This window comes from Ciconia boyciana, chromosome 6 (genome assembly GCF_034638445.1).
Source record: "Ciconia boyciana chromosome 6, ASM3463844v1, whole genome shotgun sequence".
NCBI classification, from domain to species: Eukaryota; Metazoa; Chordata; class Aves; order Ciconiiformes; family Ciconiidae; genus Ciconia; species Ciconia boyciana.
Genome location: NC_132939.1, coordinates 10,934,087 through 10,960,135, shown reverse-complemented (window position 1 = coordinate 10,960,135; position 26,049 = coordinate 10,934,087). Strand labels below are relative to the sequence as shown.

The 26,049-nt window shown below is 39.3% G+C and overlaps 2 protein-coding genes across 6 annotated transcripts in view; both read right to left on the bottom strand.

Moving 5' to 3' along the window:
* Positions 1–18,001, bottom strand: part of BTBD10 (BTB domain containing 10) — a 30,961-nt gene extending 12,960 nt beyond the window's left edge. The window contains exons 1-2 of one of the 5 annotated variants that reach the window (XM_072864013.1): positions 17,860–17,992; positions 10,382–10,511 (exon numbers count right to left, since the gene is read on the bottom strand). In XM_072864013.1, the coding sequence (XP_072720114.1) occupies positions 10,382–10,482 (101 nt within the window). In that variant the 5' untranslated portion in view covers positions 10,483–10,511; positions 17,860–17,992. Of the gene's footprint in view, positions 1–3,184; positions 3,356–3,383; positions 3,505–10,381; positions 10,541–17,859 lie in introns of those variants that run through there. The other 4 variants (XM_072864012.1, XM_072864014.1, XM_072864015.1 and 1 more) reach the window with 4 other exon arrangements.
* A 5,473-nt stretch (positions 18,002–23,474) lies between these two features.
* PTH (parathyroid hormone) lies at positions 23,475–24,631 on the bottom strand. The gene is made up of 2 exons (XM_072866048.1): positions 24,537–24,631; positions 23,475–23,748 (listed from the first exon to the last, which is right to left on the bottom strand). Exons 1-2 carry the CDS (start codon positions 24,620–24,622, stop codon positions 23,475–23,477), a joined length of 360 nt encoding a protein of 119 aa, XP_072722149.1. The 5' UTR covers positions 24,623–24,631.
* Positions 24,632–26,049: the final 1,418 nt, after the last annotated feature.

The window sequence follows — 26,049 nt, the reverse complement described above, 5'->3', positions numbered from 1 at the left end:
CAGTGATTCAGAGTTCACACTGAAGTAGGGCGAGCCCTAGTTAACAATCTCTTTACAGGAGTTGAGAAAAACAGGTGCTACAGGAAGTAACACTGACTCAGCTGGCATCATACTTCCTCCTTAGTCACGTCTGAATTAAGGACTAAACACGCCGGGCACGACTGTTTCAGCTATACCTTCCCAGTATTGGAACTGGGGCTACTTCTGCCTTGGTACGTACAGCCAGCAAGCCTGGGAGGAGAGGGGCAGCGCTCCGGCTGCCAGCCACGTCCATCCCTTCGGAGTACGGACACATGAACCATCAATTCAGCACACTGCACTACGAAAGAGGCAGAGGCTGCCAGCTGGAGGAGGACAGGATCCTTCAATATGAAATCGATTGTTTCTGAAACACATAAGATTAGTAAATAATTTCAAAGAGCTGTTCAAATTGCAGCTGCCCACACCATTCATTTGCTCTGCTTCTATGTTGTACTTTCCTCCCTTTAATGTACAGATTAATGCTAACTGTGAGACTGGCACATTATCTATTAGTCAGAAGATGCAAGATGCAAGCCAAAATTGCAAGATTTCTGAGAATTCGAGCAGTTTGGCTTGAGACAGCACCATCTGAATCATGAATCTTCACTCATCTTAATAACAGCCATCTAAAATGTCAATCTTCAATCTTATCACTGTTCAGTCACAGTACACAAAAAAAATAAATTTCTTTGATCTGTTGGATATATACCTGACAAAATCTGAAGTTCCATTTGTTCGACAGCATGTGTACTCAGATAAATAATACCACTGAAATACAACTTTGCTCTACAATAAACAAGGCAACTACAATGAGTTTAAATGTGAACAAAGAGAAAATAAAGAGGTGGAACCTAGCACGTCAGAAGAGACAGTCACTGGCTTTACCCTGCAGTATTTGACTAGGAAAACTGTGTCACTGAGCTACTCTGTCAGTTAGTCTGAAAAAGAAGCTATATCTGTGGCCAGTACATATGAAAGAAGACCTGTGGCTTATAATTTCCTGTAAAGAGGCTTTAGAAGAAGTTGCAAGTGTTAAAAAAAATGAAGATATCAGAACTACCAAATAATTTTGATTTTTTTGATAGAAGGACTTGTTAGTAATATCATCCTTCCCCACCCCCAACAAAGCCACTGGGGACAGGAGGTTGTTTCTGCAGGAAAATGCAAAAACCCTCTGCTCCATACCAGCAATGCAAAACTTGTTAGAAGTTACTTCACTTCATGCATTACCAAGACAAAAAACATTCATTCTCTCTCTCTCTCTCCATAGTTTTAAAATACTGATTTCTTAAGTTGCTAAGACTTGGCAGTGCATTTTGTTCAAGAAGTCCTAACATTCGTAGAAAATGGAACTTTAACTACAAACCTGTCCCCAGCAATGCAGGCAAGCTAAACTGGCATTCACTAGGGAGTTCCACAGTTGGGTTGACGCAGCTGCCTACCTACACCGATGGAAAAGTGACCGACAAAAGCAGAGCTGCCCCATTTGCAAGAATGGGCAAACTGTTAGGAAGTATTGTGGTTCAGAGAAGCATTATGCAGACCAGATAAAACACCAGTACTTCTCAAACAGCAGTGAGCCACTGATAATTGGAAGTGCCAGGAAGCCGTTGGTCTCATGCGGCAGCTGGCTGCCATGCTATATTAATCTGTAATTTCAGCCTACAACAGTCAATGGTGCTCTGCACAGTGCATTACTTCAAGCCTCCAAGAAAGTCATTATAGTTTCAGACCTCTATCTCACTCTGGAAAGAACTATTTGCAATGTCAACTTTCAATTAATTTCCCAGCCGATGACCACCAGCTGCACACTGTGCCATGGAAACCATGGGCAATGACTGAGGCACAACACCAGCCTATAAGCAAAATTTTCTCCTGCATGCTTAATAACATATTGCATTTAATGTAAAACTGTAAGAGAGAACAAAACCCCAACATTTTTAACCCACAACTCATTTCCTCATTCACTAAAGCTGGAAAAAGCCCCATATATGTAGACTCGCTAGTACCCAAAAGTTTATAAAGGAAAGGTAAGAGAGTCTTGCTTTACCAATTACTTTCCTACAGGAGGGGGAAAAAAAAAAAAACACCGAACCCTATGAATATTGGTATATTTAGACAATCTTCACAAATTCAATATACAGTTTTTCCAGGCTCCAAAGCAACATTGTGACACTAGCACTGCACCCATTCAAGAACTTTAGGTCAGTGATAGAATTTATTTTCTCCCTCAGTCAGGGATCAAGGAAGCTCTGCCTTTGTAAAGGGAAAAGGCATTTTCTTTAAAAGCAGCTGCCTCACAAAGAAAACAAAATAAGCTCAAGGCTTTATTTAAGCAAACCTATTTAATATGGTGTAAAGGAGGAAAAAGAGTGCCATCAAAATGGCACACTTGTCATACTGGTATGCTTCCTATTTTTGCAGTAAGAGAAGAGCTGTTTTTAAAAAATGTAAATGCTCTTCAATTTAATGATGCTTTGGAGTCATCTGTGGAAGGAGAGCTTCAGTTTGTCTTTATACATAACAACATATTGCTCTGAATAAATTACTAATTATTAAAAGAAGTCATTAAACTGAATTAATTCTACTGCTAAAACAATTAGCATGTATTCCAATACAAAAACTTCATGAGCATCCTACTGAATACTGCCAATAAACATACTTGTTTTATAAAACAGGCTCTTGTCTACAAAGAATTACGGCGCTAAACCAATATACTTATTACCTCCAAAACCACCCTAAAACCTTATCTAAATGAAAAGGACGCAGCAGTGCAGTATTAACCAAGATTTTTACCCTTTTTTCCTCCCTTTATCTTCTAAAACTTACACTAACTAACTCTTCTTAAAATATTAACTTAGATCCAATCCTTTCCTAGGACGATTCACATAATCAACACTTGTAGAATAGGGATATAGAGCTTTATCTATACACTAAGTTATAGATATAATGCTATAAGGCTTTAGAAGAAAAGAAATCTGTTCTGTTCATATTGCTAGGACTTACACAATGACAATGCTATGCCCCTCATCCTCCCCCTGAAGTCTGTTCTTTGTCAGCAGACATTTCAATTGACCAGTGCACACAAAGGACAGTACTTTTCTTTTTCCTCGTTCTTTTCCTGAATAATGCCCACAGATTATTCCTGTTAACGGATACGCACCTTCCTCTTGTATCTATCAGGGAGGAAACACAAAAGCATGGAAATAATTTTGAAATCAGAGCACAAAGGAATTCTGTTCCTTCCAAGAAGGCAGCTTTGAAAGCCAGATCAGCATCCTTTGGCATTACTTGTTAAGTTCAGCATATTTGATATTTCCATCATTTCTTCAGTAGTTCACTGTACCATCAGCAAGCCTTACTTTTTCCTCCATCATCTTCCCCTCAAGGATAAGAGATTGTAGCTATACAGTCCATTAAGTGTTCAAAGACGCAAACCCCTCTAGATATTAATTCAATTCAATTTCTCACAGTCACTGACTCAGCCATGCGTAGTGCAATACTGACGTCTGACCTCACAGCCTCCTGTGAGCTGAATTCATACTTGCCGTTTCCCCATCTCTAAGCAGCCATTGGGTACTGCGATTGACAGGCAGGGTGGGGAGCGTGCGAGAGGAGGGCTGCTCGGTACCGTGCCAAGTACCATCTGCGAAGCTATTTCTAGTCCTGCCAGCTTGTCGGGTTTCAGCACACAAACACCACATCTGAAAAGGTTATTGCTAACTTTCTCTTGTCACATCTCTCATTTGTGTTCGTGATCATTCAAGTTAGACAAATCCAGGCAAGTTTCAGGGGACAGTTAATTTGTTCCTGTAAAGTCTGCCTGGATGAATATTTAAAATGAATTCACCTTTCACTGAGTTCATAAGCAGGTAAAGCAATAGCCTTTTGAGAACAAGGCAGCACAGCCTCCATTTTTTAACTACAAACATCCCTTTTCCAGCAAGTCTAAGCCAGGAAAAGTGTGCTATGCTTTGTGACAATCTCAATATTAGTATATAGTTATACTAACCAGTATGTTTACTGATCAGAACCAAGTCCTGATGTAGTGCATCTTCACATCACTAGGTCAAATGCTTGACAAGTCAAGCCCACTGAGTGCAAAAAGCAACAAAGCAAATTAATACATGTGTCAGGATAAGATTTTCTAGAGGTTTTTTCTTTGGGGGAGGATAAGTAAGCATTATGCTACAGCTTTTTTTAAATGATTCTTTTTAGAATGTCTGTAGGCTGTTTTAAGGAGCCACAATACACTGGAGGAATAGTTCAAAAACAAGTCTTAACAATAAATAAAAATCAAGATGTCATAAGTGGTAGAGTGGAAATTAAAATATGATGAAAGCTGAAGGAATAAGGGGATTGTTCAGCAAAAGACTGCTGTTACAAAGAGAAAGTCAGTAAGAAAAACAACAGACTTGTGATTAGAAAAGCAAGAGAGCATCAGCATTCTAGACTGACGAGTCAGATCTTTAGACATGGAAGAAAAATTTCACACAATTTCAATTACCTGAGCAGTGAATTTTCTCCTGGTTTTAGGGTCTTGTGAGGGTTCACACAACCACCCTCCCCATGCACCAGGGGTAGAATAACCATCACAGTCTTGTAAGCCTTTTCTTCCCTTCAAAATAAGCCGTGGAAGACATGGCTATAATAAGCTGTATAGAAAGTATGCTGGAAAAACCTTCTTTTCTTTCTCAGGCATTTTTTTGCCTCCAGTAGAACAGTCCCCCAGCAGCAAGAAAAAGTGCAAGTGCACCCAGGTTCTTTCAGCACTGGTTCCCCATACGGGGTCTTTTCTCCATAGCAGAATCAGCATGTTTTGTTCTCCTTTACTCCTATTTCAGGTAGAAAGAACATGCCATGGATGGATTAGCTCCCGATTGCCACAAAACTACCCGAGGCCAGGACATGCATCCATCAAAATCCTGTAGAAGCACAGTCCAGCAGTCACACTTAACTTGGGACTCCACCCCAAGGAAGCCCTCGGAAAGAATTATCTCTGCTTAATTTGGGGAGTGCTACAGGATCTTCCCTCAGCTCAACGCAGCAACTCTGTGAACACTTTCCTGCTCCAAAATTCTTAAATATTCACATAATTTTGGTCTTCAGTGGGCTCTCTCAACCATGAGTAATATATTTCTTAGTAATTCAGTTCCATTTCAGGGAGGAAACCAACAAAAAAATCCCATGAGTGTTCAGCTGCCAAAGGGATTTTTCAAGCAGCAAGGAATTAATCTTTAGGTAGGTATACATTCACACCTTACAACTTCTGTCAAGCTACCCAAATACACAACCTTCATAAAAGAATACTCCTTGCCTTTGTTTTTATACCAATTCCTAATCCATTTTCAAAACGGGATGTTAAGTAAAAATCAAAGGTTAAGAAACTCAGAAGCATATTCTCCTCCTTGGAACTCGAAAGTACCTCCATCTATTAAAAACCAGCTTCAGAAGTTCAAGTTCAAAAAGAACTGGGTCCAAACACTTACTGAACCTGTATCTAGGCATTATAGTTTCTACCCTCAGAGCAGAAAGGAGCAGACAGCAACGCAGAAAAGAGTTGTCCATAAAAACTGTAGGGCATAATAATTCTGAGCGTAATAGCTTCACCTCTGAAGTGCTTTGTGTCTTAATTAAAAGTCAGGGTCTGATGAAGTTTTGCATGATGCCAAAGTCCACCACAAATAATACCTGATGATATGTGGAAAAGGTCATTTGTGTGCTGAAGAAGTTCAACAGGATTTAGTGTGTGCTTTTGCACAGGAAGTCACTAAGTTTTCCTTCTCAGCAGTGTTCACAAACTGCTGTTTCAGAAATGAAGGATGGCAAAATGGAAGGGGGGGGGGGGACGGGGACGGATGGACAAACACACACCTGTTTAAGACCACTCACTATATCTTAGATAACTTAAAAGATTGGTAGACTGATGTTTTTGAAAGGCATCACTGACTGCAGCCCATTTTTCTAGATTCCAAGAACATCTCTTCCCAGCCCATCTCAGTTTCTTCTGAGGGCTTTACATCCTGGCGCCAATAAAATCTAGATGAAGAGCTCTTGATCTGCCAATACCAGGTTGCAATTAAGAGCAGGCATGTTTGCAGTTAACTTAAAACAGACTATGCACGGTAATTCATAGACTATGACCTGAGCCCATGGTGAAAGTAGGCCTAATTATTTTCATGTCATACATTGTGTAGGCCTGCCCCATGCTAGAAAAATGTTCAACTGCAGAAACCCAATTTACAAGAAGAGAAATAAAACCCGTCCTGCAGTGGAAAACAGATTATACGTTCTGATATCATTCCAGAGATGAGAAAAGGACCTTTCTGGGGATGCTTCATGCACTTACAAAATGCTGAGACAAGTGGCACTTCCATTCACAACCCATGAATGCATCCTCCCAGCATGCAAAAATAATATTAGGGGAAAAAATTCTCAGCATTCAGCATCTGCACAGTAACTTGTCATCTATGGAAAAATTTTTCAAAGAAGTTCAAGATTTTCAAAGATTCAAGAGTCATGACAACAGAATCACAGCACAGCCACATTTTGTTCATGAATGCAGTAGGGCACGCAGGACTTCCAATCTAGTACTATCTAAATAGAATGAACAAAGAAGGAACTATCAAATGGGACTAAAACAGAAGCCAATTTAGAAAATTAAATCCAGGACAAATCTTAAGGAAGAAGCAAATTTAAGCCACAGACTTTTCACCACAACTCCAGAGAAAGCACTTAGTACAACAGAATTAAAATTAAAGTCTTCCAACAACAACAAAAACTACAGCACTATCGAGAAGTTACATGTGGGAAGCTAATAACCAATGAAAAATGATATAGAAAATACAGAACAGCAATACCTAATAATGAAAATATGAATTCAGAGACTATTTACTTGAAACCTTAGCCACCATTTAGTCAACATATGGTTCCTGAAAGTCTTCTTCCGTCTTATTCGGGTACTTAAATAAAAAGCATCTCAAAGATTTTTGTAATAGCTTGGTCAAACAAGACTGTTTGTATCATTAGTTACAGTCAGCTTTAACTCCATATAATTTTATCCTGTCAGGCTCTTTGGATTTATACAAGGGATCATTTGCATTATATTTTTGGTCCTTATTTTCTGAATCTCTCCCTTCTGCGTTTTCCGTTACATTGCCCATCTCAGAACAAGTAAGAAAGAGGAAGAGAGAAAACAACGGTAAAACTTGCGAGACATTTCAAAAATTGGACATTTGCCAAACTAGAAAGAAAAAGATATAATGCTAACCTGTGTAACTGTTTAGTACGTACACCCCCTTAGACACTTCCGCCACACATCCTTTGCCGTCAAACAGACGGCACAGTGAAGGGAGCCAAGTCCTATGGCTATCCTTGCTGCCACGTAAGCCTTACACACAGAAGGACGGCTCACAGTCCTAGATTATGCTTTCTATGAGTCTAGAAAATTATCTAAGCTGTTTTAAGAATGTTAAGGCTGGACAACTAAACACTCCAAAGCACCAAGAAGTGATAAGCTAAGCATCTATCTTAATAAATCTCAACAAGGGAGTAATATTTATCAAGTTCTTATTTCACCATTATACTTTTCAAACCTGAAGTATTTTTTTTTCCTTATGATAACAAGGCATATTTTGAAAGTGCAAGATAAATAAGACTGCAGTACTCAAACCCTTCAACAAAGCAGTTCTGTTCAAGTTATACCATTAAAATTTATGTCTCCAAAAGCATTTTTCCCCTCACACTGCATTTTTCACACAGACTTTCACTTGTCTGGAGAAAAAGTGTCAATTAAGTCAGAAATTATAGTAATATGTCTATATTCAGCTGTTGTCAATATATTCAATATTGTCTAAATGCAATTATTTTGTTTAGGCTTTTGACTAAAGTACACTATTTTCCAATAATTGGATTCTCTGAAGTAATCAAGTATCTCAAAGGAACAAGGTAACAAAATATTTCTCCTTAATTTATTCCTTATTCTATTACGACCTCAAACTATTAGTTGGATTCTCAAAGCTTTCCAAAATGGCCCTACATTATTTGGGGGGAAAAAAAAAAAATTAGATGTTAGCCTGAATACTATATCCCCTCCATACACATTAAAAGCCTCCATAAAACACTGGCTGTTTAGCATTTTATTGGAAACACAACTTGTGTTTTGCCAGAAATACGTCCAACTTAGCTGCAATTATTTTAGAGGCATAGATTTCATACCTTCTGGTGTGTGAACCTTGAATTCAGATCATACGAAGTGATCAACAGCAGCCTTTCTGAAAGGCATACGTCATAGACTACTTTAAGTTAATGTCTGTCTGCATCAAACAATCTCTTCAGAAAGCTGCACAGCTTTTTATTTAAACATTTCCCCAAAATAGATAGTTCACAACAGACCACACATGGTAAGACGTGCACTGTTTCTCTGGACTGGATTTACCTAGCTTCAGCTTCCAGCTACTACACTTCATTACAAATTTGCCTGCTGACTAAAGCTCATCATCATAAAGCTGTTTCTGCAAGGATCTTTAGAGACTGATCAAGACATCGTTATTTAACCTTGAGTTTTCCCTGTCTCAAAAGATATTTAGTAACTTCTATGTCTTCAGAATTCCCTCTAATCAAAATCTTCCCTGAACTGCTGATACCAGACTTCCAATAACTCCACTACACATCTAACAGCTGCATTAGCTTTTTTTGACCATATGATGTTACTGGAGGGTTATGTTCAAATGACTACCCTTTGAGACAGTGTTCTTTACAGTACCAACACTACCAATGATAGCGAGTTGATGTAGTCTACACAAATGGCCTACATTATTTGTTCCTAAATGTTTAACTTTGCATTTAGTCATATGAAGAATGCACAGTTATTTGCACCCAGTTTATCAAACCACTCAGATCACATGCTATTAACGAGTCCTTTTCATTATTTAACACTCCCCATCATGGGTCATCTGCATCAATATCAGTTTTAGGTTTTATTCCAGATCACCAGTCATGGGAGGTAGCACGGGATCAGAGATGAACTGCATGAACTGGACTCAGCAATGAATCACCCATTTACAATCACACTCCGAGACTTGACAGCGAACAGTCCTCAACTCGCATGCAATGCCCTATTATATCTATATTGCTCATTTGCTGATACTGCACCACATTTTGATCCTAAATAAGAAGCACAGATCAACCACTTACCAGACACTATCATCTTAATAAAAACATCAACTGTACAAAGCTGTATTTCATAAGCCTATACTGACCAGCGGCAGCAGCCACCCTCTTCGGTTCTGTATTAACCGCTCCATTATTCACATCACAGACAGGCCTATAATTATGTGGGTCTCCTTGTGAGCCTTTTAATTATCGGTGCATTCTTTTTTCCTGCCCTTTTGGATGTCTCACAATTATCCAAGATTTAATGACGGGAAAATAACCCACAATATTAATTGCCCATAGAATACTTTGGGCAACACTTGAGTCCAGTTTATCTGAATCTATGCAATAAAAACGTGAATTAAGTTGCTGTTATTGAATGTGCTCCTTAGCTCTTTTCCTATCACCCTGCAAGTGGGAAAGCTTAAATCACTAACAATTTTAGCTAGCTAACAGAGATGTTTTAGTTATATTTAGCACTTCTAAAAGGGCAAAGTACTTGGAAGATACAGACTTATTTGGATGCTTATATATTTATTTCCAGCAGCATGCTTCTTCACATACATTTGCTAGGTGACTAACTGCTTTGCTTCGTTCATTTTTGAACACTGTATGCTGGAAAAACACTAATTAACTTCATGATGTCCCCAGATCAAGAACAATTTAAAAAAACATTCTTACAGTGAGGGATGCAGGTGAAAGCAAGATCTGACACACAGCTTTACAAAGAAAGTGCTATAGAGCGTGGTACTTGCATGCAAGCAACTATTAGTTATCACCATGAAGAAGCTGCACATAATTAAGTATGCTACTTAACAGAGAGTACCAACAACTAAAAAGTCGTGAACAGGAAGTAACTGCTAGTAAGCACCCCCAAAAAATTCACATATTTAGTCACTCAACTGGTGCCTTGATATGCACACAAGGCATTTAGTGTTGGGTTTTTTGTTTGTTTATTTGGTTGGTTGGTTTTTTTTTTTTTAAAGAGAAAGGAAATCCCACCCACGGCAAAACAAATCTAAGCACAGATTAGGGAAGCTGACAAATCAGTTAAATTAGAAAATATCTTTTAAAAGAATTAAGCAGCATTCCTTATAAGAACTACTACAAAATTTATGACAGGACTTGCCACAACCAGATACAGTAGCCTTTAGAGTGGACTTTTATTGTAGTTTTTGAGATGCAATAGATGGTACATAGCACCTACCTTGAATGTTTACAAAGTTTACGAGGTCTATTATGCAATTTCCGATCCCAATTCTCTGGATCACTGGAGTTACTGTCATAAGGATGAGGCCGTCCTGCCATTCCACTGCCAGCTTCCTCACACTACTGCTCTGAAAAGCACACATGCAGCACTCACAACCTACATTAAGAAAGCAGTGTTTACCTTTAAATAATGCCACACAGAAAAAAAAATTAGACATGCAGAATGTACTGTCGTTAGGTTTTGTGTTTTTAAATAAAGGTTAGAGAAAATAGGATATACTGAAGCACAAATTCTAAATTGCATTACAATAATATTCTACACATTTTGCTGATACCTGCACTAAAAAGATTATTTTGTTTTAAGAAATATAGTTCTATAAATGTTGGCAGACAATTTCAATTTTGCCACAATTAATTTCACTATGAGTTTTCCATTTGGACACCGGTTATAAAACACAAGGCGAACACATCATAATTTTCTTTCAAATGTATAAAGTTAATCCAAAGAAAAATCCCAACTGTAGGAGAGAGACCAACAGTTTTACAATTTGAATGGCTGCCCAAGAGCAAAACAGAATTAAGATTAACAAATAGTTATATCTGAGTCCTTACTCCAAAATGGAATCAACAGCAAACCTTAGAAACACTCAATGTAGTCCAGTTTCGCTGACTTTTGCAGAAAAGTCACAAAAATTTAATAGAAAAATAGACATTATAAGCCTACCCTTCCTTGACTGGGATCCAATAGTATGTTCAAATCCCACCAAAATTCACTCATAGATAAGACAACCTTGTGACTGTCAATAAACATAGCCACTCTTAAATGTCTGGTGTTCAAGTCATACCTATAAGTAACACTTGTGTCAGGAGGGTTGTATAGTTCAGAATGACCTGGTTACAAAAACAAAAAAGTAGCCACAAGTGAACAGCTGATGATTGTACAGCATCTGGGGCAGGGGGGAATCGAATGACAGATAGATAAGCCTACTAAGTAATGGAAAGATAAGCCTACTATGTCACTCTAAAATTTTAAGCTAAATATTTTAGAAACATCTTATCTCCTTTCCCCCCTCTCCTCTTTTATTACATTTCTATTATATTCAATGAAACTTATCCTTTTTGGAAGAGAGTCCCAAAGAAATTGAGACTTCTTTAAAACAAGGTAGCTTCTCAAATAACAAGTCCCTCTAGTCATGGAAAACAGAAAAGCTCTTCTGACAAATTTAGATTCTCTTAGCTAAATTTAGACCCAATATTTTTTATTACAGGGTACTGGTAGAGAACAAGCTTCTTGAAAATGTTAGTTGCATATGAGTTTTTATTTCATGTTCAGTTCTAACAAAGAAAACAGATTTTATACCAAGCATACAATCTCTACCACAGGGCTGGGGTTTTTTTCCTGTTACCGTTTCTACAATTAAACACACTTTGATTGGAAGACTCGTATGGCCAGGTGTCTGTATAGATTCAAGAAAGGAAAAAACATTTTATTTAAAATTACAGGAAATACTCAACTTTCTCACGCAAAAAAGCAGCAAAAAGCCCCAATAAGCATTTCATTGTGTATTACCTGGAAATGTAGGTTATCAAAGCACGGTCAATGTGCGACAATGCTACACAAACATAGAAGGTTATAGGATTTACACACATTTATCAGGTGTGTTTAGAGGCTTAACAAGTAGAAACCTGCAACCTATTTCAGAATAGAAAAAGTATTATTAAGGAGACAAGGGGAAGGAAGGCTGGTTTCTAAATCCAGTCGCAAGTTACTTCAGCAGCAGTCATTCAGAACTCGGGTGCAATATGATGTACCATTTTCATACACAAGCAATACAAAAATAGACACCTTTTGTCCTGAATTGAAACAAATTGTGTTCATTAGATTGAGTCACTCAAGCAAGATACACAGGGAGTCTTACTACTCATGGCAACACGGTTTAGAACAAAAAGCAAAGACCAGCAACCTCCCAGCAGAACACCACAGCTCCTGTTCTGCAATCACTCCCAGCTACTGATTACCACAGGGTGCTGCTTCGACTCCCATATTTGCTGAAGCACCACAGTGATAGGCTCATTTAGCACCACGCATTTCTTCTCAAGCTTTTGCTTGTTTCCACAAATTCTCTCTTCCCTTTAAAACCATCTAAGAGACTTATAAACACCTCACTCTCTCAGGTATGGACCAAAGCAGGTGCCTTATCAGAAACAGGTTGTCATCCAGCAGCTAGTTCTTAATCATTTCACTGAAGCACTGGAAAGACATATAAAAGTGGCTGTTTTTATGAGAACTGCAGCTGAAAGGACAATTTAAAGTAACTTTCTTAAATTGTCTCACACTTTCTGCCTTCTCCCCATCTTTCATTCAATGAAAGTGCCAGATTCAACAGGAGGGTATAGGTTCACACAAACTTCAAAGAAAAAAAACTGTTTTGAGTAGGATCAGTTCCTCAATCTGCTTTGCTATGCAGCTACATGCTTAAGCCATTACAAACAATAGATGACACAGAAGGACAGAAACAAACAAATGGGACTGCTCCTCGTGAACAACAGTACTCCCTTTTCCCAGGTTAAAGCATATGAGGAACCCCAGCAGTGTCACTGACTGAGTACCAGACGGGCACACAACTCAGAACTAGAGCACAGTTATGAAAAGAAGATAAACAATCTGAAAGTGTCCAAAGCCACATCTTGTGAAACTTCTAATATAGTTCCAAGTATGTCACACTATGAACTTGTGAACAAGAAACAGTCTTCCCTCCATCCTCCACTCAGCAGGATCTTAACAAATAACACTTCTCTAAGAAACAATTTGCTGTAATTTTTTTTCTTCTTGACCATTGTTGATAGCACTTTTGTGTGGATTATAAACAAATGTATTTATCAATTTTATTTTAGGTTTTAACAAACCTGTAAGACCATGAATACGGAATATTTTTTTTACGCTTTTCTCTATTGAAAATAGAAATTTTCAATTAGCAAATGCTGTATAAATTTTGTAAGGTAACTAACTAGTCCTCCTGATTAATTTTTAAAGACTTCGGCAAATCCACTTTTTTCTGCAATAGAAAAGAGTATGTTTCGCAAGAGTACGTGGCCCCAAATGCTATCCAATGCCTCCCATGAAATCAAGGAACTGCTTGTGAAAAGTTGGTAAAGGCGAAAAGGCACCAGGAGCACATGAAATAAAGAAAAAAATAAAATCCAAATATCCTTTGTAGATCACAAAACACTCTCACAGTGGCCAAACTGATTGCCATTCTAATTAGCTAATAAGCAATGCTACAGGTGTAAAGAATGATTTCTTACCCCCGTGCAGAAAGGCAATGCTCCAGAGAATTAGCACATGGAATAATCGTGTAAAATAGGAAATCAGGAAGCAGACTTTAATTTCCAAAGCTTTCAACACAGACAGCTAGAACACTTCAGATTTGCTAACACCAACTTGAAGCCAGAATCATCACTAACTCATCAAAGTTGTAGGCTACTGAAGTACAAGGGAATTGTAAAGACAGACACCCATTGGGTTTGGGAAGCTAATAGCCCATGTGGTAGAGCCACCCCAGGCATTGCAAAATACAGTAATTAATGTGTTTACACCACTACTTGAAGAGCTCATGAAAGGATGTATCATACACTAACTTGTGACAGCTGTAGAACAGATTATGTTAAATAACACTTAAATCATATTCAGTTCTGTGCCATGACAAAATACAACGCACAAAACATGCAAAAGATTAAGCAAGATTTAGACAACATCAGATGCTGGACAGAAGTGGACATATACTTTTGTGAGATGCAGGACTTGCACTCTTCAAGGTACTGCAGGTGGGGAGAAAAAAGCGTTCTTTGGAAATCTTTCAGGAAAGAAGTAAAGCTAATCTCAACCAATATCAGTATGTTTCAAGCCAGCCAGCCACACCATATTTATTGAGAATACTTGTAAGGCTGCAAAGTTCTGGAGTCTTACTAAAAAAGTTGATTAAAATAGCCTGAAGTTTTGAGGCAGAGGCCCACGATGTCATCTTCTGGACACCAGCTCAACAGGTGGAACAAAGAACTGATTGCTCCAGCTGTCAGTACAGAAGACAACATTCAGATAACTAACACATAATACTTCAGGCAGCTACTCAGCTTTAAGCCTTGGTCAGAAGCATTTCCTGAAGTAGGACAGGTTTCAGAAGCTCATCTGCTCTAACCTGCTCCATCAGTGAAATACACTGTAAAGGTGAACTAGGATAACCTGAAAGATCCAATAGACAAGCAACCAACTAGGACAAAACCTGCATTAGTTGTGACAGAGAAACTCCAAGACTCAGATTATTTAGACTTTCTGTAAGGGGTGACAGTCTGCTGTTCACTGCCTCTAGTCATCAAAGCACAAAAGCAGCAACAACAAAGGCTAACTTACAAGTAAGATTTACTGAGAATGCAAGCACAGTGACATTACATCCTAATTAAGAAATACAGTTCAAAGTACACATGCTCATAACGCAAACACCATATATCATGGAAATCCATACCTGCCAAGTGAGTTTCTTGCAAACTAGTGCAGATGTCAGCCACAATTCAGCCACATAAAGTAGCTTTATAAATTATCATCATTGAAATGTTATCAAACTGACACTGATTAAAGCATACCTAAGAAACATCCTTTGCAATACAGTCTCAACATTAACACAGTAGGCCGGGATTGAAGCTTCTCTTAATAAGTAAGAAGGAAAAAAAAAAAGAAAGAAAAGAAAAAATTGAGCAGTCACATGAAGCTGATGATATTCCTAGTTCTATAGCACCATGAGCAACAGATATCCAGTGACTATCTTGCAAGCTTTAACTCTGTAATTCCTAAAAGGAACATGACGATAAAACACCTATTGATACTGGAAGCCTAAAAAGCAGAGAGGCAGATGATGCCCAACTCCCCCTCTGTATTAGGATTCATCATGTAAAATCAGCCTTGGTCTACCTGTAAAAAACTCAGTAGATTGAGCAACTTCTCCCACACAAAAGCAGAATCGTGGTTATTACTGCAGGAAAAAGGAGCAGAACCTAACCTCTTGCTGCTACTACTAGCCCCATCCCCTGTGGCTCACCAATATAAAACAGAAAGCAGACAGACACACGGCTTCATAACACTCAGCATCAGTGACAAGATGCATAGCATGAAACAGACTATCAGGTAGATTTCTTGAAGAAACAAGCAAGGTCTATACGCATGGTTGTATCCAGCAGTAACAATACATCTCAGTGAGCAGGAAAATCCTGAATAATTTTGCACATTTTAAATGAATTCTAAATTAGCTTTTAATTTTATACATATTTCAAAGAGATACATACTTTCATTGATAAGCAACAGCACTGGGCCAAGATTTCAGCAACACTGCTAAGGGAAAGCTGTGCTGAAATAAATTAGCACATAATGAGATTTTGATTTTTGTGTATGCATACAGGACAAAAGAGCCCCAGCCTCAAGCGTACAATCTACAAAAGCATACAGTTTATAACAAAGTGACAGAAAAACCAACAGTGATGACATTTGTGGCTAATTTAATAAGCAGTGTCATCCACACATCAGCTGTTCACCATTTTCAAATGCAATGGCACCTAATAGGAAAACTGGGCTTCAAGAAGGAATTTAATGTGTGATAAGAGAGCTGCTTTAACTTGCTGTCTTTCTTAACCCCCAGTTTCCCTGGCATTAACATACTGGGCCAAAGCACAAATACAAACATGTGCTGAAAAAGCTCCTAAGAACAGTCTCAGTCTCAAACCGCATCATCAGTAGGCACCAATGATGACCACAGGCAGGACTAAGAGTTTTTGCAACAGAAATGGGACAAACTGAGAGGTAATATGCAAAGGCTTTTGGCAGGAGACTTGTGTGTCTTAATAGAAAAAAAAAATTCTCTGTGATGTTTTGCAAGAAAAAGACCTAGTGAAAGACCAATCCACACTGACAGACCTGCAAAACAAATACAGTGCAACAGTTTTCCTTAACTACAGAGAAATGGTTAAAAAAAAAAGATCAGCCAGTTCCTTTTTACTGTACTGTATAGTTAAAGTTATATGAATTCAAAGTAAGCTACACAAGATGATGCAGAGACAGATTTTTAGTTCACATGAAAGAAAATGAACGTGAACTATCAGGTTATGAACTGTGAATAGTGTTAAGTTGATAATTTGAATTGTATTTCTGGATCATCTAATTCAATGGCAAATTGAAGACAGAAAGAGAGGGTCTTCCAAGGAAAGGTGACCAAAGATGAGGCAACAACAGAGATAAGGACTCTTTAAATGAATCACTGAAGATGATTCACAAAGAAAAAAGGCAAATAAAAATAAGGACAACAGAAGATGACAGTCAAAAGGCTACCAAGAAGCCAGGTTTTAAGCATGTACTCAAATTTGTAAGAGGCAGCCAACAATAAAGAACAAAAAGATACAATACTCAACCACTACTTTGGACAAAGAAGCCAGAGAAGTGACAGAAACAAGCCTGGAAAAGTCTATGATGGAGCTGGATCCAAATTCTGAAAGAAAAGAGTTCTAAAGTGACACATTTGATGGGATCAGATATAAAAAGGAAAAAGACGCAGAAGCAATAGCTAGAAACAAAAGTGAATTTAAAGAAAAAAAAGTAATGATAGGCAACTGCAACACATAATTGTACTATGACAGATTTATCATACAAACAATTTTCTGCAAATAAAATATGGTTATATGGAAAAAAGTTTTATAAAGATATTGAGCTCATTACAAAATCATTTGAGTAGGTAAATCGATGCTCTGGGATTATGCAAAGTAAGTATGCTCAGGAATTATATGACAGCTGTCAGGCAGTCCTAAGCAACAATACTGTTTCTGAACAGCCCTCATAGCAGTTGCAGGTTTTACCAATAATCATTACACGACTAAAACTAGTCATTTAAGTAGTGTTCAGCCTACTCGTGACACCACACGTAACAGAGTTATCAAGGCACAGTGACCTGACGAAGGTTCTCTTTCTACGATGCTTTTGAAGTGTAAAAGCTTCAGCACACGATCTGTCTCGGGCGACAGGGAAACCCGAAGCAAGGCCCGCGGACAGATGTCATGCCTCACGAGGCCGGCCGAAGTACTCCGAAACGCCGGTGGGCGACTACAGCGCCGCGCCGCTCCGGTCCCTCGCAGGGGCAGGGGCACTCGCCCGGGCCGGCAGCACGGCAGACCCACGGACGGGCCGGCTTCCCGCAAGCCCTGAGGGAGGACAGCCCAGGAGCCGCGACCGAGAGCCGGGGCGGACGGACACGCCGCCGCCCTCACCTTCCGCCGGCTGCGCCGCAGCGGCATCGCCCCTGGCCGCGGGGGAGCGGCCCGGCAGCCCCGGCACGCAGCCCCGGCACACAGCCTCCGCCGAGCGGCGTTCCGCGCAGCCCGACCGGGCCGAGCCCTCAAGTCACCCCTCCGCGTCGCGTCGCGGCGCCTCCGCCCGCCACTCACCCGCGCGGCGCCACGACCGAGCCACCGTCTCCCGCCGCCACCGGCCGCTGCACCCAGGCCCGGCAACCGCCGCCGCCACCTCTCGCGAGAGTCGCCCAGCACGCAGAGGAGGAGGAGGTGGCGGCGCCGAGATCTCACGAGACTTGCGGAGCAGGGGGCGGGGCGAGGCGGGGCGCGAGGCGACGCCGTTGCTAGGGGCGGGCCGGCGCGGAGAGGCGGCGGTTGCTACGGTGCCGCCGTCCGGCGGCGGGCCGAGCCCGGGGCTGCCTGGGGGCCGCTGCCGCGCCGGGGGGCCGCGTCGCGCCGCGGGCAGCGGCTGGGGGCCAGATGGCGATCCCGCCGGGCGCCGCCGCAGGGTGTGCGGCCAAACAGGCGGAGCCTCCGCCGAGGGTGGAGGCTGCCGGTCTGAGGGCTGAGAGGCGGTGCTGGAGAGCGAGCGCCGCCCGCCGGCGGGAAGAGCTGCTCCTCGCCTGCCGCCTGCCCGCCGCGGAAAGGTAATTGAGAAAGATGAGGCAGATGAGCAAAGCTTTCCCCTAGAGAGCTACACTGAGGGGATGAGGACTGGGCAGCTGCCTTTCCGCTGGAGCCCTTGTCAGTGTTTACACACAGGTGTTCTGAGGAACAACCATTACCGGTTGTACATGGCAGCACGTACCCAGCAGCCAGGCCTCTCGTCTAGCCCCGTGGTACTCTGGCACCATCATCCGTCTATCCCTGCCTGGCGTAGAAGAAAAAGCCAAAGATGGATATAATACAGTTTAGCTAGACAAGCTGACATCTTTGCTATCACAACTTTCATCCTAAAACTGATTCCTGATTTAAATTAGAATTGTAATTTTTAGGTTTGTACAGCCCTATTGGTTATATAGTCTGTGTAATCTGCGGTCTATTTAGGAATATAGTTAGTGGATGTGGCTTTCATTCCATAATACCCAGGCAGAACTATCATGTCCCTCATTGTTGGCAACGTCAGTGTACTGAAGTGTCAGAGTTGTTAAGATGACACTTAAACCCTTTGCACTCCTCATGGGGGGAGAATAAAACGATACCAAGCCCCAACTGTATCCAGATCTAAAGACAACCTTTGTCTCTTTTCTGAGATATTCTCTATAGCGTCATTATTAAATACAGGCAGAACTTGACTTCCATATCAGGTGAAAAGACTGTAGAACTCTAGACAATAAGTATATTGAAGCAAATTGGAATTAGTGGAGAGTTTGGGAGGAGGAAGAGAAGGAGCGAATCTCTGCCGAAGAACAGATGTTTATCTGTTCTTCTTTCTGCACTGTGGGAAGCCAGTTTGGTTGTACAGTGGATATTTTGGGGCAGCCCCACTGTGAAGATCAACCACCATGTATTGGGTCTTCTCAGAGTCACATAAAATGCTATTCTAAGCCACTGTTGGACCAGACCTCCCAGGGAAAACATGCAGGTAAGAGGGAACGTGAATCGATAGCCTACTGATGAGTATATTCACCTTGAGCAGGGGTTCTGATTTAATCTCTGGTGGAGGAAGTTGACAAATTTGCTATCAGATTCCAGAGACTGGAACTCTACAGCCAATGCCTCTCGTGTGCTTCTTGTATGTCTTACAGAGCAGCCTCCACTTTCAGGGACACCGAAGTATTAATCTAAAGGTTTGGTGAGTGTACACCTCTGGACTTGCCTGATGCATTAGCAGATGTGACTGCTTCAGGCAGGGAATATGAGATAGGCAAGTTGTACACATTATGCTCATTGGGAGAGGAGGGAAAGGAGGGGCAAGAGAGCAAGGATTTGTGTCTTCGCTATATTGAAATGCCCCATAAAAGAGACAAGCTTTGCTACAATATACCACGAAACATGAATCTGTTAAATGAATTCTGTTTTCCATCCTTTAACAATAACCACAGAGATAAACCACACAGTTCTAGAAATCCACCAGCAGAACAATGATGGCCAAGCAGCCCCCACAAAAGCTGTTAGAATGTGCTAACTAGGCGAGGAGTCAGATGTTACATGCTTTAACAGTGATTTAACAGTGAGCTGAGCAATATTAAACAGCATTTTTTACAGCAGCCAAAGTTAGAAGCAGCTAAGAAAGCCAAATCACTAGCAGTTAAATCACCAGCAGTAGATTTTACCTACAGATCTTACAATTTATCTAGTTTTTATTAGAGTTCTTGTGATTTTGGCTTTGTTCATTTTTCATGGGTTTGTTTTTTTTTTCACATGCTACTGTTTTACTTCCCCTGAGGACAGATATTGATATTAGTGCTTCTTGTTTCAATGAGTCATGAGTGAGAGACATGATTATATTTCTTTTCACTGAGAATTTTATAAAAAACAGGTGTGTACAATAGATACCCATCTGCACAGGATAGGTCTTCAAGGACACAGGTCTTAGCAGAAAGCCCTTGTCAGATCATAAAGCAAGGTTTTCTGCCTTGAAAGGAAGTATGTGCAAAGAAACCACATTCTTCAGGGAGGAAAGAGGCCTTCTAGAGATGCCCCATCTTTGGAAGGCTGATCCTGTGGGTGTGAAGGGATGCAGACCTAATACTTTTCTAACTTTATCTCACTATAACTGGGGACATAGGAAGTCTCCTCTGGCAGTCACATGCATGTCTGAGTCTGTTGTGAAGTGCAGGCTCACTTAGTGTTTACATTGTTTGCATGCAAGTACACAACCTGGCGTAGACGTAAGGCATGTTGCAGTGCATGCGTGGGAAAAGAACTTGACCATACCCAAGAGTCAAGCTACTGTCTCCTTCAGTGATGTTGTCTGGAGATGAGATTTTGGCTCATACTAGCTAAAAGCTCCATATTCAGCCATGTGCAAGCTCAATTCTTCGCCTCTCTTTCCTTGTTCTCTTAGAAAGATAGGTAGGCAATATCATTTATCCCTCTGTACTGTTCATTCATCATATCTTTATCATGCCTCTTGTTATTTATTTCTTTTCTGACTGCTGTTGTTACCATTTATTATCATATATAAATGTTTCACTGGCCCCGTTATTTCTTACCATCCTCTTTCTAGTCCCCTTAATCTGTGAAAGAGAGATGACCAAAATTGCATGTGTTAGTCCAGGTAAGGATGAATCTTTGCAACATATCATGGTATTAAAATATTTTTGATAACATCCCCTGCCCCACTCTAAGCATTTTTCTGTTTTGACTGCTGCTACACTCATCAGAGGTTTAAGCTGAAAAGCCATAACAAATCTGTTTTCTAGATAATTACCATTAGTAAGTAATTTCATTCAACTTACATCTTTTTTCTAATGGGCATTACCTGGCACTAATTCATCTGCCACTGTGCTGTCTTTAGTCCTTCTGAAAAATCATACTGTATGTGGGCAAAGCAAACATGATTTTAGCCATAAATGAGACAGTGCTGAGCATAGTTTGTCTGTGGCCATATTTCTAGCTAAGCAATGTTCAGTGGTGCATCATCTGTCTCTGACCCTGGAGCCCTTTGTAAGCAACAAGTATTTTTGGAAGTGTACAGAAAATTTAAATATTTATGTAAGCATCTTTCATCTACTTGGATAGCTGAAGATTAAGAAGAACAAGTTGTTTAGATAATAGAATTATTTTTTATATAAAAATGAAACAGTTTATTAATTTGTCACTTGAAGATTATATAGTTTCTGCATGTGTGTCATTCTTGTAAGGGGATATAAATAGGTTTGTGCTAGGTAAATACCTTTTGCTTAACCATCAATATGATTTTGTGTGCAGGAAAGACAAAAGGAAAAATAAAAATTGCTTTCATCGTTATTTTTGTATTTATATTGCTGTAATAAAATAAAATGGCTTAATAATCTTGCCCCAAATGCTAAATTGTATCAGAATAGTTACAGGTCAGTCAGTTATTATGCTTTAAAATAATGTCCAAGAGCTTTTGGTCCACTTTATTTGGTAATACATAAGTGAGACATAGGTACAAAAATGCAATTTTATTTCTTTAAGTTAGCACAGATGTCTGATAAAAGAATAAATAGAAAGTGCACCTTAAGGCCTCGATTCTACAAATAGACAAGTGGTATGGAACCCTTGCCTGTGTGTGGGGCGCACTGATGTGCACAGGCATACCATCTGCTTGTAGCATCAGGGCCTTTACATTACTAAAAGTATAGCCAAGATTATGAACTACAGTTCACTAGTTACAAGTACCTTTCTAGCCTCCAGCAGATTGCATTTATATTTGTGATTGATTTATGAGTTTTTTACTACGTTCCCCAAGGCATGCTAGACATCAAACAAACAAATAAGAAGTGATATGGGAACATACATACAGACACTTTGGCTTAGAGCAACAATTCATCTAAGTTTGAGCTCTGGCAATGGCAAATTTGGAGGCAACCACCATTATTCCTACTGAGAAAACGTTCTTATTAGTCAGAAATGATTGAGGGTCCTAAGCACATATGTGCATATACCATTTAAAAAATTTTTGTATTTGCTGCTTTTTAAAATTATTGTTATCATAACTGATTTTTTCCCATCCATATTCGTGTCCGATTGTTTTTGAGTCCTGCTTAGAGTTTGAATGTATTACAGCTAATGGTTCCTCTCCCAGGTTGGCTTCTGCATGTTAATGGTTCTCATTTTGGGGATTTGGCAAACTGAGATCCCAATGCTACAAAAAATTGTCTATGAAAATAAGTAATTTTATTTATGAGAGCCACTGGTCTCACAAACAAAAAATACTTACACGAGGCCTAACAACATACAGAAATTCAGAGATAAATAGTTTACAGAGAAAATGAGGGACAAAAAAAATATATTGCAAGATTTTTGTTTCAATTGTAATTGTCTGGTATAGAATAATTTCCTAGTTCTATAGTTAGGGCCATGCTTAGATACATGCTACCATCTCTGCTCCCACTGTTTCTGCAGTTAATTATAGGTTATCGTCTTTTGGAGGAGGGGAAGGTAATCAAACCTTCCCTTCATTTCAGTATTTTGCAAAATTTCATTCTTCTACTTAGTACAGAATTTGTTTTAATTTTATCCCATTGTACTTTAATCTTAAGCTTTGCCTTCCTACTTCAATTTTTTATGTTTGCACTCTTTAATCCTAAATTATTATCATGCAGCTTTTGCTATGTAATTAATGTTCATCTGATTTTAGGCCTTCTTCTGAAAATAAATGTGGATTTAAGTTTACATATTTTCATTAGTACAAAGTTAAACAAAATTTAATGCTAGGCAAAATGGTGCCCTATTCTGGAGACAGGTTCTACTGCATTTATTCATTGTTGGTTAACAGTACAAGTAGGCCTAGTGATTACATACAAATGCTGTCCATGTAAGAGTAGTAGAACTGGTCTTAAATGATTTTTCACCTTTCTTACTGTTTTGGGCTTCTTTTTCTTTTTATGATGGAAATTTATAAGATACATTAGCCATTTAAAAGATACCCAGAAATTAGCAGCAATGGTCATGGGTGGACTGTAAATACATTTTATTATTTGGTTGTGAAATGTCTAACTCAATGGGGCTACAATCTTGAATGGAGCCTTTAATCCTTATTGCAGCTTGAATAAATAATAATAAAATGCCCTACTTGATCAATGATATACAGACATGTGCTTACTTGGACAGACATAATGCTCTGGCTTTTTTCATTATGGCTTTGTTTTAAAGAGTACATCCATGTAAGCTTTGTCCAGATCGATGGATTTCTTCTGCATTGCTGCCCGCAAATGCTCAGGGAGCAGCCTCCGACTTCTTATCTCACCCAGGACAATATCATCCTTGTTTCGAGGCCTCTGGGTTCTAGCATCCTCAAGGGCACTGTGCACATCCTGCAGTTTCATCTGAAGCCAGTCCTGTCTCTCCACAGTGTGTCGATGCTCTCCAAGATTATGCATTAATTGCATCTCACTCACTGATCTTTTCCTACGTGAAAGAAAAGCAAAGAAAGAGACTCGTAGTGGCCCTTCTTGCATTCTAGATCTTCACTCAAAACCCCAGGTTTGGGAACTTTTGTGAGGTATCGCAATACAGAGCCATAGACCCTACCTTTCTAATTTGTAAGGGATAGAATGACATCTGGAGAAGAGAAGGAGGGTGGATGGTGATTTGTTATTGGTAATGGATATATTAGTGAGAAGGCATCAAAAATGGGAGGTAGTCCAGTTTTGTGACAATATTGTTTGACTATATATTTATCATTTATTTTAGCTGTTGTAGATGAGCTTAGGACTTACATGACAATAGGTAACTGATTAATAAAACTATGGCATTTATTCAGTGGTAGTTTTCTGTGAATGCTAGAGCTAAGGAAGCATGATTTCCTGTGGATTTGTGTCTCAATGCTGATTGATATTAGTCTCTAAGTGTAAGCTCCAGCTAGATTCTTGCACAGTAAAAAAGATGCTGTCCTGTGTAGATCCCCCCCCAAGCATCTAATAAGAGATGCAGCTTACCCAATGATACTCCTAAAAGAACACTTATATGATTTTTCTCCCTCTACTCATCTGCCTATTTTCAAAAAATGTGTAAGAACTCACAGTATCTGAGATCTCTACAGCTGTATCTAGAGGACAGAATTTGGCCAAACAGTTCAAAAGCAGGGACAGAAGGACTCGCATACACATAAACTTACATACAGACAAATCAACCATGTTCTCAAGAACAGCTAAAATCATCCTCCAAACTTCAGAAGTGTATAAGAATGTACTTACATCATTGGTCTTCCATCAGAGTTTGTAAAAAAGCATAAGGCATATAAAATGATTGCAGTCCTGGCCAGATTTTTTATAGAAGTCATTTTGTCTACAAAGATAGAAATTAATACATGTATAAATCTGTATTTCAAGTAATTTCTGTTAATTCCAAAGAAATTTAGTGTAGAAAAAAAGTTGAAGAAAGACATCAGAGAAGTGGTTTTGAAAAATATTTTTTTTGTGTGAAATGGGTTAGAACAAGGAATGCAAATGAAGAATTTAGTTCTTATACTAATTTTGTGAGCAACTTACTGTTACTTCATAGGCAAGTCTAAGAACTTTGGTCAGCCTTAGTTGCCCTGCATCATCATCATATAGGTACCCATCTCTTGGATAATTGGGTGAAAAGCACCATGTTCTTCCGATAATACTATTATTATTAAAAAATCAAATATACTTTATATGCTCCAAGTATGTTGAAATACTTGTATATAGCTATGCAAGTGAAAAGTTTTGTTCTTTTATCTATTCCTTTTCCATATTCTTTAGAATGAAGAGGCTGATACTTTTCTTGACAATTTTGCAGAGAGGCATAACTCTACGGAGTTATGTCATTCCCCGTTTAATCACATAAGAGAAATCAGAATTGAGTCCCTCATTTTTTTCAGTGATAATCTTGCATTGCCAGTATGAATTCCACTCTGCTTTGTACATCAGCAGCAAAACTGCCACTTGGGATATATTTGAAAAATATGTATTACTGATGATGCTACAACAGGCAGAAATGACACAGTCCAAATATCAGGTTCCAGTTTGGATTTTCAGTATTGGCAGCCAGAAAAGGCATCTTTTTGTTATAGCTTAAGAAATTGATACAGAGTAACTGAAACTTAAGAAATATAAAACTCCATAATGCCATTTTTGCAATATTTTCTGCAGCTTTACTCTAGGCCAGAAAAGCATTTATTACATGGTATCTTACATGATAGTAGGAATGTGGTCCTAGCAGTCCATCTAACCCATTATTATAAATTCAGGAGTTGGATTCACTTCAAAATATTTCTAACTCACTGTCTCAGATTTTTTTATTTCACAAATTTGGTTCAGATAATAAAACAGTTTGATCTTACTAATATTCACTTTATTTTTAAGATAGTCTGAAAAGAAGCTAAAGTAAAAATTAATAAAGAATCAATGATAAAATTTTCTAAATAAGTCTTCCAGAGAACTTGGAAATAAAATAAGAGTATACTTACCAGATAGTATCTTGAACAGATTTCTGGTTTGGGTATGTCGGCAGATGACTGTCTCTTGATGTCAAGTATATTTAAAGACTACTGAATTGGTTTAGTGGACCCCTTAAATGTAACTTTAAAATAGAGCTTCTAAGTAACTTAGAAGCCCTTTTATTGTCTCAGTTGATGTCACTCTCAACACACACCCTCCTGACCCTCATGTACCCACCCTCGGATGCTTTTGTTAATTTGGCATTTACAGGGAAAAGAAAGGTCTCAGCAAAAAGAAAGTATCC

What these genes read in the sequence shown, in the direction of transcription:
- PTH (XM_072866048.1), bottom strand. Translation starts at nt 24,622, where the DNA reads ATGACTTCTATAAAAAATCTGGCCAGGACTGCAATCATTTTATATGCC. An exon ending in TCTGATGGAAGACCAATGAT is followed by an intron (nt 23,749 to 24,536) that starts GTAAGTACATTC and finishes TCTTTCACGTAG; the next exon opens with GAAAAGATCAGTGAGTGAGA.